This window comes from Erinaceus europaeus, chromosome 11 (assembly GCF_950295315.1).
Source record: "Erinaceus europaeus chromosome 11, mEriEur2.1, whole genome shotgun sequence".
Lineage (NCBI taxonomy): Eukaryota > Metazoa > Chordata > Mammalia > Eulipotyphla > Erinaceidae > Erinaceus > Erinaceus europaeus.
In genome coordinates, this window is record NC_080172.1 from 62,037,919 (window position 1) to 62,052,477 (window position 14,559).

The window sequence follows — 14,559 nt, forward strand, 5'->3', positions numbered from 1 at the left end:
TGAGCCCCTGCTCCCTACCTGCAAAGGGGAAGCTTCATAAATGGTGAAGCAGGTCTGTAGGTGTTTGACTTTTCTCCCTCTTTATCTTCCCCCATCCCTCTCAGTTTCTCTTCATTTTAGTTAATGAAATGAAAGGATAAAATGGCCCCCAGGAGCAGTGGATCTATATGGCTGGCACCAAACCCCAGCGGTAACCCTGGTGGCAAAAAGAAAAGCACCTCTCATTTTAAGTTAGGGTTCTCAAAAGCACAACGGGGTGGGGTGGGGGAAGTACAACTGGGAGAGGGAAGTGTTTGTTGTTGTTGTTTTTTAGATTTTAAGAAATTGGTCAAGTGATTGGTAGTTGCAAATTTGAAATCTGCAGAGCAGATTAATAGACTAGACTGAGGGAAGAACTGATGTTAGGGTCTTTGAGTCTGGAAGCAAAAATTCTTTCTCTAGGCAGCTCAGCTTTTTTTAAAATTTAAATTAATTTTTATAAAGACCTTTAACTTATTGAATGGTATCCTTATTGTGAAGATTGACTTGTGCTCTTCATAATCTACTGATTTAAATGTTAATCATATCTAGAAATACTGCAGCGACACCTTGACTTTGTTTTTGCCAAAAGTATTTGGGCCCTATACTCTAGCCAATTTGACACACAAAATTAACCATCATAGTAATAAATTTCCCCCCTGATTTCCTTCAAATACTAATGGCATTGTAATATTAACATATACCTATAGTATACATTGTTTAAGATGCTAATACTTTTTCCCTAGTCCCACAGATGGTTTGGTATGCTTGCTAGATTTGCAGATGCATATTTTTAGGTTCTATATTTTATGATACAAATGGTCAGGTGCATATTACTTTGGTTTGTGAAGTAATGAAAAATTATTTAAATGACAAGAGTTAAGGAAAGTGGGTGATTTTCAAATTGTAACTTTAAAACTGGAACTTAAATTTACTTATAAACTGTTAAAATGTGCCTAAACAAGTCCATGATAGCAGATATCTTCCAAAATCCCAATAGTTTTTATTTGACCCTATTATCATAAATATCATATTAAAGGTATTACATATATACCAACTGCACAGAGGTTGTTACAGAATATATTTTATTCATGGATTTTTTTGTTGGTATTGTGATTAACAGTGGGTCATAAGTTTCTAAGATTATAGTGTATTAGATTATAGTGCACTTACCTTACTGATGTAAATTAAATGCTTAAACAGAGAGTTTTAATTTTTAAAGTATAGACAGTTCAGTTTTATATTTTATTTCATTTTCAGTGGAGACAGAAATTGAGACTAATAGGGGAGGTAGGGAGAGAAAAAAAGAGACAGAGAGACAGCAATGTAGTACTGCTTCACCACATGTGAAGTTTCCTACTTTGCAGATAGGGACAAGACATTTGAACTTGGGTCCTTTATGTAGTACATAATTAACACATTTTTTAAATGTATTTTTTTTATTTATTTATGAAGAATGATGCAGGGGCAATGGTGCACTGGCTTAAATGCACACGGTATGAAGCACAAGGATCCCAGTTCGAGCTCCCAGCCTGCAGGGGGGTTGCTTAAGATTTATTTATTAATGAGCCAGAAGATTATCCTGGGGCATGTATTGCCAGGACTTAAACTCAAGACCTCATGCCTCCAGTCCCCAGCTGCAATGCATTTTTTCTAATCAAATAATTTTTGAGAATTATCTTCAGGGCTTATAAAAGATATTGAGCAGGTCTTGGTGGTGTCTCACCTGGTTGAGAGCACATTAACAGTGTGCAAGGATCGGGGACTTGAACCTGCAGGGGGAATTTGTGAATGGTAAAACACCACTATAAAGGTCTCTCTTTCCCTCTCTATCACCCTCTTCCCTCTCAATTTCTGGCTGTTTCTAGCCAATAAAGATAATTTAAAATATATATATATATATATATACACACACACACACACACACACACCAGATTTTAGTAGGGTATTTCTTTACTATTTATTTTTACTAGTTCATTGCTCAGCTCTAATTTATGCTGGTGCTGGGGATAGTAGCCTGGGATCTTTAGGGCCTCTGGCATAAAAGGCTTTTGTATAACCTCTGTCCTGTCTCCCCATCCCTATAGTTGGATATTTACCCAGATGAAGTGGTGTGGAATAACATATATCTGACTAAATAATGTTGCTCTAAAGGGCATTCTGGAAATGATGGCTGAGCTGAGTAATCTGTCAACAGTTACCTATTCTACTTGAAAAATTAGATTCGTCTAAGCCTTAGACTAAAGAATTTTATTGTTTTGTTTTTGTTAAATGTGAGAGCAAATTTATTAAATGGAGACAACATAAATTTACTGATAGGAGTAGGAAGTACATATGGAGTTAAGTATTTCTTACATTTGAAACTTTTAACATCTTTGAACTACTGAGACTTTTCCTCCCATCTCTGTGTCCTTATATTACTAAGCTCAGATATTCTTAAAGGCATGGAGGTGGGTAGCATAACTTATCCATTATCTCTCCTTTCCCTTTGGACTCTCCCCTTCTTTATGAATCCACTGGTTGATTTTAGTTGCATATAGATTCTCCTTTAGTTACAGCTTATTGTATTTTATTTTACTTTATTATTGGATAGAGACAGACAAATTGAGAGGGGAGAGGGAGATAGAGATGGAAACAGAGACACCTGCAGCCCTACTTCACCACTCGTGAAGCTTCTCCCTTGCAGGTGAGGACCAGGGGCTTGGACCCAGGGCCTTGCACACTGTAATGTGTGTGCTTAACCAGGTGAGCTACCACCTACCCCCTGTATTTATAGTTCTTGCCCCTTGTGGGAAAGGAGAGATGGTCTAGAAGGCCTCACACTGAGAAGACTTCAGCAGAAGCTAGATTTAAAAAAAAAAAAAAAAAGTTACCATACTCTTGAATTCTGTAATAAGATAAACATTCTAGGGAGTAGGGTGGTAGCGCAGTGGGTTGAACACACGGGGCGCAAAACACAGGGACTGGCTTAAGGATCCTGGTTCGAGCCCCCGGTTCCCCACCTGCAGGGGTGTCGGGGCGTCGCTTCACAGGTAGTGAAACAGGTCTGCAGGTGTCTGCCTTTCTCTCCTCCTCTCTGTCTTTCCCTCCTCTCTCCATTTCTCTCTGTCCTGTCCAACAACGACAACATCAGGAACAACAACAATAACTACAACAATAATAAAAAAAACAACAAAGGCAACAAAAGGGAAAATAAATATATAATAATATATTTTTTAAAAACTATAAACATTCTTATCTATATTGATGATTGATTTTGACTTGTTTTTCAGGTTTACCTAATTCTCACACACCTGTGAGACCCCCTAGTACTTCTAGTACTGGCAGTCGAGGCAGGTGAGTCTTGGATTATTAATAGTAATTTAAAAAACAAAGATTTATTTATTTATTCTGTTTGAGCCATTGTTATTAGAGAAGTGGTACTTGAAGGTAATCTTGTGTATTTTATGGGGACACTACTGCTACTAATTTATTCATTTTTTATTATGCTTTTGGGCTAGAAATTACTAAGAAATAGTAGGAGGTGGGGGTAGTGGGATAGACAGTACATTTAATAAGTTAAATAAGTAAGTACTTATATTTAGTCCTAAGTTAATTTAGTGTAATGCAAGAAAGATGTGATTTGACTTTTGAATGTTTTATATATGTGTGCATTTGTATCCTGTACACTGGTCCTTTTAAATACTTGACTTTTTCTTTTAATTTTTTTTATTTGCGACTATCAGTAGGTTATTCACTTGACTTTTAAATTGCACTTTAAATTATCATGCTTTTAGGACAACTACAAATTTAGTGAAAGGATCAGCATACTTGGGATTATTATCATAGTGCTACTTATATTTGTAGGTAGTGATTAGTTTTCTTTTTTCTTCTTTTTTTAATATTTATTTATTTATTTATTCTCTTACTGTCCTTGTTTTGTTGTTGTAGTTATTATTGTTGCCGTCGTTGGATAGGACAGAGAGAGTTGGAGAGAGAAGGGGAAGACAGAGACAGGGAGAGAAAGATAGATACCCGCAGACCTGCTTCACCACTTGTGAAGCAACTCCCCTCCAGGTGGAGAGCTGAGGGCTTGAACCGGGATCCTTATGCTGGTCCTTGCGCTTTGCGCCAGGTTTGCTTAACTCACTGCGCTACTACCCCAACTTCCTGGAGGAGTTTCCTCAAACTGCTATTATTTATGTTGTATTCATCAGAAAGTTTGGGGTTAGAGGCATCAGGATGGTGGTGTACCTTGTAGAGCTCAGATATTACCATGCAGAAAGTCCTGGGTTCAGGTCCCTGGTCACACCCACCCCACTGCAGCAGGGGAGGTTTCATAAGTGAAGTAGTGCTGAAGGTGTCTCTCTTTTTCTCAGTCTACCCATCTCCCCATCCCTCTCAATTTCTGTCTGTATTAAAAAAGTTTTTTTTTTCTTTTAGAGGAAAAGGAAATAATAGCCACAATCATGGCAGATTTGTCAAGATGGCAGCCAATCCCTAGAAACAACCCTGGTGGCAATTTAAAAAAGAAAGAAAAAGGGGGGGGGGTGCTGGGAGACAAAATCATTTTGGGTTAGGGAAGAATTGAGACTATTTTTTATAGAAATAATCTGTGACATTCTGTATTACTAACCTGAAAAAACTATTATCTTTAGAAAAGATTTGTTTGGGGATAGGAGGGGGGGAAGAAACAATGCTCTGTTACGCGTGTTGCTGGAAATAGAACTAAGGAGTTCACGCTTGAAAGTTCAATGCTTTTTATCTACTGCACCACCTTTGGGCTTTGGAATGAGCAAATTATTATCTTCTAGAATAAATGTCTTAGACTGTATATTTTCAGGTTCTTCAGAAAATTTTGTCTACATTTTTAAAAAACATGAAATTATAGTTGTGCCATATTTATTTTTATACCATACTTCTTAATTACATTTGAGGTTTTCTTCCATAAGATTAGTAAATTGACTATTGTTTTCACTTTAGTTAACATCTCTTTTAATATAATTATTTTATGAACACTATTCAGGCAGACATCAGACATGTGACACCAGTTTTTGTTGTTGTTGTTTTTTTTTTTTTACTAGTTGTGGTTCATCAGGGAGAAATGTTGAGAAGACAAGCCTTAGTTTTAAGGCTGATCAAGTGAAGGTCAAGCAAGAACCTGGTACTGAAGATGAAATATGTAGCTTTTCAGGAACTGTGAAACAAGAAAAGACAGAGGATGGCAGAAGGAGTGCCTGCATGGTAAACTCCCAATGGGGTTTGACAGGGATTTGAGGTGGTCATTATTACATTGATTTTTCTGTTTCTAATGTGTATTAGACTAAAAAAGTAGTTCTGTGGGCTGGTCTTAGCCATATCTCTCTACTTCAACCTTTTTCTTTTTTTAATTAAGTGTAAATATAATCAGAAAAAATGTTAAGCACTCATTTGGAAATATCTTTTGGATTATAACTAGTTGATATTTTTACCATAGTTTAAAATTGGTCTTGTCAGGTTCTGAATTTATTTATCATCTCAATTTAGCCCAAGAACACAAAAGTTCCTTGGCTATTTTATTGAGCTTGGGTATTCAGAATTAAGACTACTGATACTTAAAAAGTTGGAATTTTGTATCAGAAAGATTGCCTTTGGCAGTTGAATCATCAATCATTTTAGAGTTCCTGAAGAGAAGTACTTTATGAAATGTACAGTATAAAGTCCCACTTTTTTTTTTTTTAGAAATTTAAATCTTGTTCAATTTGTTGTAGTGGTATATTCAGCACAGTCTATGAATAATAATAATTGCTACTATTTTATCAGCTCTGCTCTATTTGTGGTGCCAGGTGATTGAACCTGTGACCTCTCACATTCAAGTCCTGTGTGCTACCGTATCTATTATGGACTTAGTGAGAAGCAGTATTTGATTTGAAGCAGAGTTACCGCTTTATTGATTTGGAAAATACTATCCAAAAATTGGGTACAAAAAGATGTCAAATACATACATTTCAAAAATCTTCCTACAGTAGTAGAATGCTAAGTGGGCAGTAATATTTTGGAATGCTTCTCAGAAGTTCTGCAGTTGTTTCTTGAGTGAAAAGTGGGTATAATCAGTGAACTTTTTGTAGAAAAAGTATACTCTTACATATGCTTACTTCCTAATCAATGTTAAGTTTCTTTTATAAAAGGAAACTGAGTGAACCAATATTAAGCGATTGTCCTATTAAAATAGTAAAAGCCTAATACTTAGGGGAAATTATTTCTCTTTATGTCATTTCTGTGATCTATAAAATAATTTTAAGTTATATTAATATATCAATTTAAATTAATATAACTTTAAGATAGACAACACGCACTGCACACGATAAGGTTTAAATGATTCTTTAAGAATTTATCCTTGTTTTGTTTTAGTTGAGCAGTCCTGAGAGTAGCTTGACACCACCTCTCTCAACTAACCTACATCTAGAGAGTGAGTTGGATGCATTAACAAGCCTGGAAAACCATGTGAAAAGTGAACCTACAGATATGAATGAAAGCTGCAAACAGTCAGGACTCAACAGCCTAGTTAATGGAAAATCCCCAATTCGAAGCCTCATGCACAGGTCGGCAAGGATTGGAGGAGATGGCAACAGTAAAGATGATGATCCAAATGAAGACTGGTGTGCTGTCTGTCAAAATGGAGGAGATCTCTTGTGCTGTGAAAAATGCCCAAAAGTTTTTCATTTAACTTGTCATGTTCCAACTCTTCTTAGTTTTCCAAGGTATCAGTGATGTGATTTTTTTTTGGTCATTTCTCTTTATTTGCATAAGCTGTAAAATATGTAAGTCATTTGGAAAGATAGACTATTCTTTACTAGTACATAATTATATTTCTATACAACAGAGTCTGCTATTCCTATGGTAAAGTTTCAGTTATGAGGGGTAAGAGGACTAGATGCTGAAGTACATCAGTTTCCGCTTGAAGTTCACTTTTTAATCTATTGCTATCAATCTTACTAGGGCTTACCTAATCAGACACCTAATAAGAGGCTTATTCAGTTTGTGCAACTCTATTGGATCTCACTCAAAATTATTTTTGTAGTGTTTGAAAGTGCACAGAAGCTTTTTCTTTTTCTTTTTGTGGTGTTGGGACGTCATGTATGCTTTCCTACTGCTCTTGGTTGGACAAGTCTGGTTTTTTTTTTTTTTTTTTTTTTTTTACTTCAGAGAGGTGGTGAGGGAAACACCACTCCACTGCTATCTGTCAAGTGCCAGTGCTTGTATGTGTTGCTGGGCACAAACCTGGGGCCTTGCCCTTGGTAGCGTGCATGCCCCAAAGCATTTCAAACAAATGGCAAGTACTTAATGAAAGTGCCTTCATATGTCTGGAAAAGTCTTAGAAATGACTTTCTTTTGATCACCAGAAGTAGTTGATAGTAACTCTCTGAAATACTGTTTGTGTTCAGATTTATCAGGCTTTCCATTTAGTCATCTAGTTGTAATGAAAGTAGTCATTACCTTTGGAGCAAAAAATAGTTACTCAGTTTATATTTAAACGGAAAGCACTTGAGGGAAAACAATGGCTGGGAGTGGGGGTGTTTGAGCATATTTAAAAGATAAGGTGTAAATGTGCTCAAATTTGAGCATTGTCTTCAGCCATGATAGCTAATCTAGATTCAAAATTAAACCATTCTTTTTTTAAATTTTTTAAAAATATATTTATTTTCCCTTTTGTTGCCCTTTTTTATTGTTGTTATTGATGTCATTGTTGTTAGATAGGACATGAGAGGAGGGAAGACAGAGGCGGGGGAGAGAAAGATACCTCTAGACCTGCTTCACCTCCTGTGAAGCGATTCCCCTGTAGGTGGGGATCCGGGGGCTCAAACTGGGATCCTTACACTGGTCCTTGCGCTTTGCGCTTAACCCGCTGTGCTACCGCCTGACTCTTGAATTAAACCATTCTTTAGTGAGGTACCCAGGGCAAGCTGATGATAATAGATGTAATAGGGTGAGTTATAAAACTTCTAATATAGTCATAATCCTTTAGTGAACTAAACTGTGTGGGCAGTTTACTGTTGCTGTATCTCCAAGTAGTAGAGCTTTTTTTTAAAAAAAATATTTATTTATTCCCTTTTGTTGCCCTTGTTGTTTTATTGTTGTAGTTATTATTGTTGTTGTCGTTGTTGCATAGGACAGAGAGAAATGGAGAGAGGAGGGGAAGACAGAGAGGAGGAGAGAAAGACACCTGCAGACCTGCTTCACCACCTGTGAAGCGACTCCCCTGCAGGTGGGGAGCCGGGGTTCAAACCGGGATCCTTTTGCTGGTCCTTGTGCTTTGCGCCACCTGCGCTACAGCCCGACTCCCCAGTAGAGCTTTTTTTAATGGCCTTCTATTGAACATTTTATGTTCATGCAGCCTTGTCCTTAATTGATTTCATAGGCCAAAAATGATCAAATTTATGTTTTCTCCTTTTCCTTACTCCCTTATTTGCTCTCCAAATACTATATATTTTTTTAAACATTGTTTTAAAATATTTATTCCCTTTTGTTGTCCTTGTTGTTTTTATTGTTGTAGTTATTATTATTGTTGTCATTGATGTCATCATTGTTGGATAAGACAAATCTAGAGAGGTTCCCTCCTAGACAGAGAGAGGGAGAGAAAGACAGACACCTGCAGAACTGCTTTACCACTTGTGAAGCGACTCCCCTCCAGGTGGGGAGCCGGGGGCTCGAACTGGGATCCTTACGCTGGTACTTGGACTTTGCACCACTTGCATTTAACCCAAAAACTATATTTTAAGTGAGAGACAGAAAGACAGAAAAGGCAGAGCACTGCTCAGCTCTGGTTTGTTTTGGTGCTGGGGATTGAACCTGGCACCTCAGAGCCCAATGTGTCAAAGATTTTTGCATAACCATTGCACATCACTCCAGCCCTTTTCTAACTTCTTTTTAGTAAATGGAAACTCAGCCTTCTACTTACAAATAAAACTGCCACATTTCCTCTCATATTCCAGAGGAACAATGATTTTGATTAAATGATGCTATCCATTTTGAAAAAGAACTAATCTTTTGGATTAGAGAAGTGGTAGGTACATGTAAACAGCACTTCAATTTATACTTTTCCAGAGAATTATAATTTTTAATTAAATATGGAGAGAACTACTAGTCATTTGCCAGAACTATAATAAAGACCTTTTTAAAAAGCTATTGCTGGGTTCTTGTGCACTGTAATGTGTGTACAAAATCAGGCATGCCACCATGCAGCCCTGAAAATAGCGCTTTTAATGTTTTTCCTTTCTTTGGTCAGTATCATCTGCTGAAACATTAGGATTTTATTAATGTTTCCTCTCAAAGGCCAGTACTTTGGAAGAAATTAAAATCTGTTAGCAGATTAATCATTACAATTCCTAGACTTAGAATTTACTTACATACAGCTTGAGGATGAATGAAGCCTTTTTTCTTTCCCCCTTTTCTTCCCACCAGGGTTATCACTGGGGGGTCAGTGCCACCATTGGGAATCCACAGTGCCTGGCAGCCACCCCCCCCCCTTTTTTTTTTTTTTAAGTTTTCCTTTCTATTTTTATTTGACAGGACAGAGAGAAATTGAGAAGGGAAAGGAGCTAGAGGGCAGAGAGAAAAACAGACAACTGTAGACCCACTTGACTGCTCATGAAGCATTCCTCCTGCAGGTGGGGAATTGGGGCTCCAACCCAGTGCCTTGCACATGGTAGTATATGCACTTAACCTGGTGCTCCACCACCCACCCCCATAAAAACTTTTCTATGAGTTTAATATATGCCACAACAGTACTACTATAGATGCCTGAGCAATTCCATTACTTTCTACACTTATTTGTGAAATTTCTTTCTCTTTCTTTCTTCTTCTTCTTCTTTTTTTTTTTTTGCTTAATTTTAGCCAGAGCTCTGTACAGTTCTAGTTTATGGTGGTGCAAGATTTAAACCTGGGACTTCAGAGCCTCAGGCATGAAGGTCGTTTGGCATAACCATTGTTATTGTGATAGTAATACTCTGAGAATTGGTCTTATGGTAGAACTGATCAACTTTGTATTATGAAGGAATCCTTTTGAAATTAGAAATTCTGTTTTTATGTTTTCCAGAAGGTAATTAGCTGAAGAATGAGTGGGAATAATTTTGGACATTTTTATCATACAAATTCACTTTGAGATTTGAGACTTTGAGATTCTTTCCTCTGAAAAAATTTGAAAGGAAAGAAAACAATATTGAAGACTTAAATCTAGGGATCTTGCTTCTCTGGAATGGGTTTTGTTACAGTAATTAACTGCCTGTCTCCCTCTTCAGTGGGGACTGGATATGCACATTTTGCAGAGATATTGGGAAACCAGAAGTTGAGTATGATTGTGATAATTTGCAACATAGTAAAAAGGGGAAAACTGCACAAGGGTTAAGCCCTATGGACCAAAGGGTAAGTATTAAATAATTTGATTTATTACTAGATAATCTGCAATTGTTAGCTTATGCATTTTTTTTTATACAGTACACCTGAAACTTTCATCTTGGAACTGGGCAGTGGGGCACCCAGTAAATCACACAAGTTACTATGCACAAGTACCTGGGTTCAGGTCCCTGGTCCCAACCCACAGAGGGGAATCTTATGAGTGGAGGAGCAGGCTTCCAGTCTTCTCTTCTCCCCTCCCCTCCCTTCCCCTCCCCTCCCCTCCCCTCTCCTCTCCTCTCCTCTCCTTTTCTCTCATCCATCATAATAAAAATTAAAAATGTTTAGGTTTTCTTTTCATTTTTAAATGATTATTAAGTAGTATGTTTATTATAGTTTTTCTAGTCAACAACTCTGGAACAATTTCTTTGTTTAACATGTTCCAACCAAAGTCTTTTTTTCTAATTCTTTTCTTTCAAACAGTAAAAACAATAAATAAATGACATAAAGAATTGTACTTCATCCATATATTTGTCTTTCTCTCTCATTTTTTTTCATTGGTTTATGCAATTTTTCTCTTTTTTTTTAACGCTCAACTCTGTTTTATGTGGTGCAGGAACTTGAACCTAGGACTTTGGAACCTCAGGCACAAGAGTCTCTTTGCATAACCTTTGTGCTTTTTTCCCCTGCCCTATATGGTGTGTTTTTTGTTTGTTTTGTTTTGTTTTTTGGTGCCTCCAGGGCTATTGCTGGGGCTCAGCACCTGCACTTCAAATCCACTGTTACTTGAGGCCATTTTCCCCATATTGCTGTTGTTGGATAGGACAGAGAGAAATCAAGAGAGGAGGAGCAAAAGATAAACATGCTTCACCACCCATGAGGTGACACCCCCACCCTGCAGATAAGTGCTGGGGGCTCGAACCTTACTCGAACCAGGATCCTTACATTGGTCCTTGCACTTCAAGCCATGTGTGTTTAACCCTCTGTGCTACCCCCCCCCCATTTATTTCTTTTTTTAATAGTATAACTATTCATCTCTGTTACTGAGACCAGAAGTCTCTTAGAAATAAGAGACTCAAATGACTGCTGTACCATTATCTTAATCACACCTCCTCCCCACCAACACCATCATTAAACTTCTGAGGCAGCCATCATAATTTTCCATCTACATTACTGTAACATACCTTTTCCTTGGACTCCTTCATTTACTCTTGTCTCTTATAGCTTATTTTCTGTACTGTCACTAACTTTTCTTTTTAAAAATTTAGACAAGTCTGTCACTTTCTTGCTTATAATCCTTATATTGCTTCCTGCCATTTTACACATGAAATCTAAAAATCTTCACTTTACTCAGATTTCTGCTGATCTGGTACATAGTCTAACTTCCAAAGACACTTATGCTCCATGTTGTAACCCAAAAAATAGCTCTCATGGCTTAGTGCAGGGCTTGGCATGCACAGAACAGGCTCCTTGTTTGTTCTGGGCTACCATTCATTCCAGAGTGGTGGTCAGAATTCTCATTGCTTTTCATGAGCAAAACCAGTGCTATTTAAAATGATAAATATTTTGATCTATCTTTAGCATATTTTCTGATCCTTACATTTATGCATGGTTCTAATCTGATACTGTATACTTTCAAAATCCTTCACTATCTATGAAGTTACACTGTTTTTAAAGTATATAAAACTAAGTTTAAGCAAATGCAATACTACATATGTAAAATATCTTTTAATTGGCATCTGATTATGTAGAAAATTGTAGAATCATTCTGAGAAAGACCATTTTTATTTAATTTTGAACTTCAGTGGAATCATTTTACGAAAGGGAGTGATACACCTGTCTTTGCAATCTCATCGATGAGGAGCAACAGTAGTAATTTATAGATTACAAGATTATCTATACACTTTTGCACAGAATACTATTTGTTGTTTTAATGACTCCTTTTTCATTTGTATAATAATAGAACTTAGTAGATAAATTAGTTATCAGATGAAAAATAAAGATGTCTTTGATAAATTCGTCATCCCCCCCTTTTTCTACTGCTAGGGTTGTTGCCTGTATGAATCCACCATTTCTAGGTGTTTTTTCTTTTTTCCTTTTTTTTCCTTTCCCCTTAATAGGGGCTGAGAAACAGAGAGATAGAGGAGAGGCACTGTCGCAGTACTACTCAGCAAAGCTTCCCTCCTGTAGGTGGGGACTAGAAACTTGAACCCAGTTCCTCACACAGAGTAAACTTGTGTACTCTACTGGGTAAACCACCATCCAGCTGCTAATTAGTGTATTCTAGTATGTTATACCAAACTACTGTAAGATATTTCAATGATAAGTTAACAAATGTCAGCATTTGTGATAAATTCAGTTAAAGCAGATGAAAAGACTCTCAAAACTAAATGAGAAATAAGACAGTGTATATATAGGCTTGTGCTCAGTTTATTATAATATTTTTAAATGATAATGTCCTTATTCCTAAAACTTGGGAGGAAAATATTTCATGGAATTTCTTTTCTTTTCTTTTTTTTTTTTTTCCTTTCTTCTTCCTTTTCTCTTGGGCCAGAAATGTGAACGTCTACTGCTTTACCTCTATTGCCACGAACTTAGTATTGAATTCCAGGAACCAGTTCCTGCTTCGGTGAGTTGTCTACCTGAGTACCTCCCTGGTGAAGAAATAGTATAATGTTTCACAGTGTGAAATCTGATAAAGTTCACTTGTTTGGAATAATCTTAGCCTCTCCAAGGCTTTAGTTGTCTAATACTGTTTCTTTTGGTTATTTGAGGATTGTATAAAATAATGTGTAAAGTGTTTTAGCATAATTCTCAAGAATGCCATAAGTAATTCCTACTAATCAGAAACTTAATTAGGACTAAGCCGATTTAAGAGTTAACAGTTTAGGGGTCCGGCGTTAGCCCAGCGGATTAAGTGCATATGGCACGAAGCGCAAAGACCAGTATAAAGATCCTGGTTTGAGCCTCTGGCTCCCCACCTGCAAGAGGTCACTTTACAAGTTGTGAAGCAGGTCTGCAGGTGTCTTATCTTTCTCTCGCCATCTCTGTCTTCTTCTTTTCTCCATTTCTCACTGTCCTAGCCAACAACAGTGACATCAGTGACAATAATAATAATAACCACAACAACAATAAAACAACAAGGGCAACAAAAGGGAATAACCCTGGGGGCTCGGTGCCTGTACTATGAATCCACTGCTCCTGGAGGCTATTTTTTTCCCCTCTTGTTGCCCTTTTGATTTTGAAATAGCCTTGGCTTATAAGATTATAAATGCTTAGAGGTACAATTTCACACCTCTTCAATATATGATATAACTTCATGCCTACTGCTAAAGTACCAGTCCCTTTATCAAAGTCCATTGGACCCCCTCCACCCTTGCAGCCCAGTTCTTCCCTCTATCCTCTGATTCCCCTTGGATGGACTTAGTTCTGCAGTGTGAGTCTATTAGACTGCATGTATCCTCATTTTGCTTTCTTAGTCCCATTGGTAAGACTACCCCCCCCTCCTTTTAAAAAAATATTTACAAATTGATGGGGAAGGAGGAGACTGAGAGGGGGAGAAAGAGATAAACCTGTAGCACTGCTTCATGACTTGTGAAGTTTTTCCCCTGCAGTTAAGAAGTGGGGGCATGAACCCAAGTCCCTTGTGCATTGTAACATATCAACTGGATACATCATGGCCAACCTTATATTTTAATTTTATGTACGTTCCTTTAGTATTTCTTGTAGGACTGATTTAGTGCTAATTCCTTTCATTTTTGTTTGTCTAAAAAGCTCTTTATCATGCATTCACACATCTGATTGATGGCCTAGCAGGATAGAATATTCTTACTTGGTTGTCTTTGCCATTCAGAGCTTTGAATATATCCTTCTGGTCCTAACTTGTAGAATTTCCAATGAGAAGTCTATTAATACCCTTAAGGAATTTCCCTTATAGGGGATTCTGCTTTTCTCTAGCAGTCTACAAAAATTATCTTTGTCTTTGGTCTTTGCCTTGTTTATTATGTAAGCTTGGTAAGCTTAACTTTGGATTCTTTTTTTTTGGGAGGGGTGGTGGCTATTTGAGCTTCTTGGATTTGAATGTCTCTTTCAGTATGGGAAATTTCTCTGCTAATATTTAAAAAAAATGTTGTTATTAATTTATTTATAAAATAGAAATATTGATAAGACCATAGGATAAGAAGGGTGCAA

The 14,559-nt window shown here is 37.1% G+C and overlaps 1 protein-coding gene and 1 long non-coding RNA gene across 5 annotated transcripts in view; one reads left to right on the forward strand and one right to left on the reverse strand.

Moving 5' to 3' along the window:
- The window catches only part of TRIM33 (tripartite motif containing 33), a 108,520-nt gene that overhangs the window by 84,096 nt on the left and 9,865 nt on the right, over positions 1-14,559 (forward strand). For all 4 annotated transcript variants that reach the window (XM_060201846.1, XM_060201848.1, XM_060201847.1 and 1 more), the window contains exons 13-17: positions 3,291-3,354; positions 5,082-5,241; positions 6,388-6,737; positions 10,275-10,398; positions 12,923-12,997. In XM_060201846.1, the coding sequence (XP_060057829.1) occupies positions 3,291-3,354; positions 5,082-5,241; positions 6,388-6,737; positions 10,275-10,398; positions 12,923-12,997 (773 nt within the window). The remainder of the gene's footprint in view (positions 1-3,290; positions 3,355-5,081; positions 5,242-6,387; positions 6,738-10,274; positions 10,399-12,922; positions 12,998-14,559) is intronic.
- The window catches only part of LOC132541380 (uncharacterized), a 621,539-nt gene that overhangs the window by 64,337 nt on the left and 542,643 nt on the right, over positions 1-14,559 (reverse strand). The window lies entirely within an intron of this gene.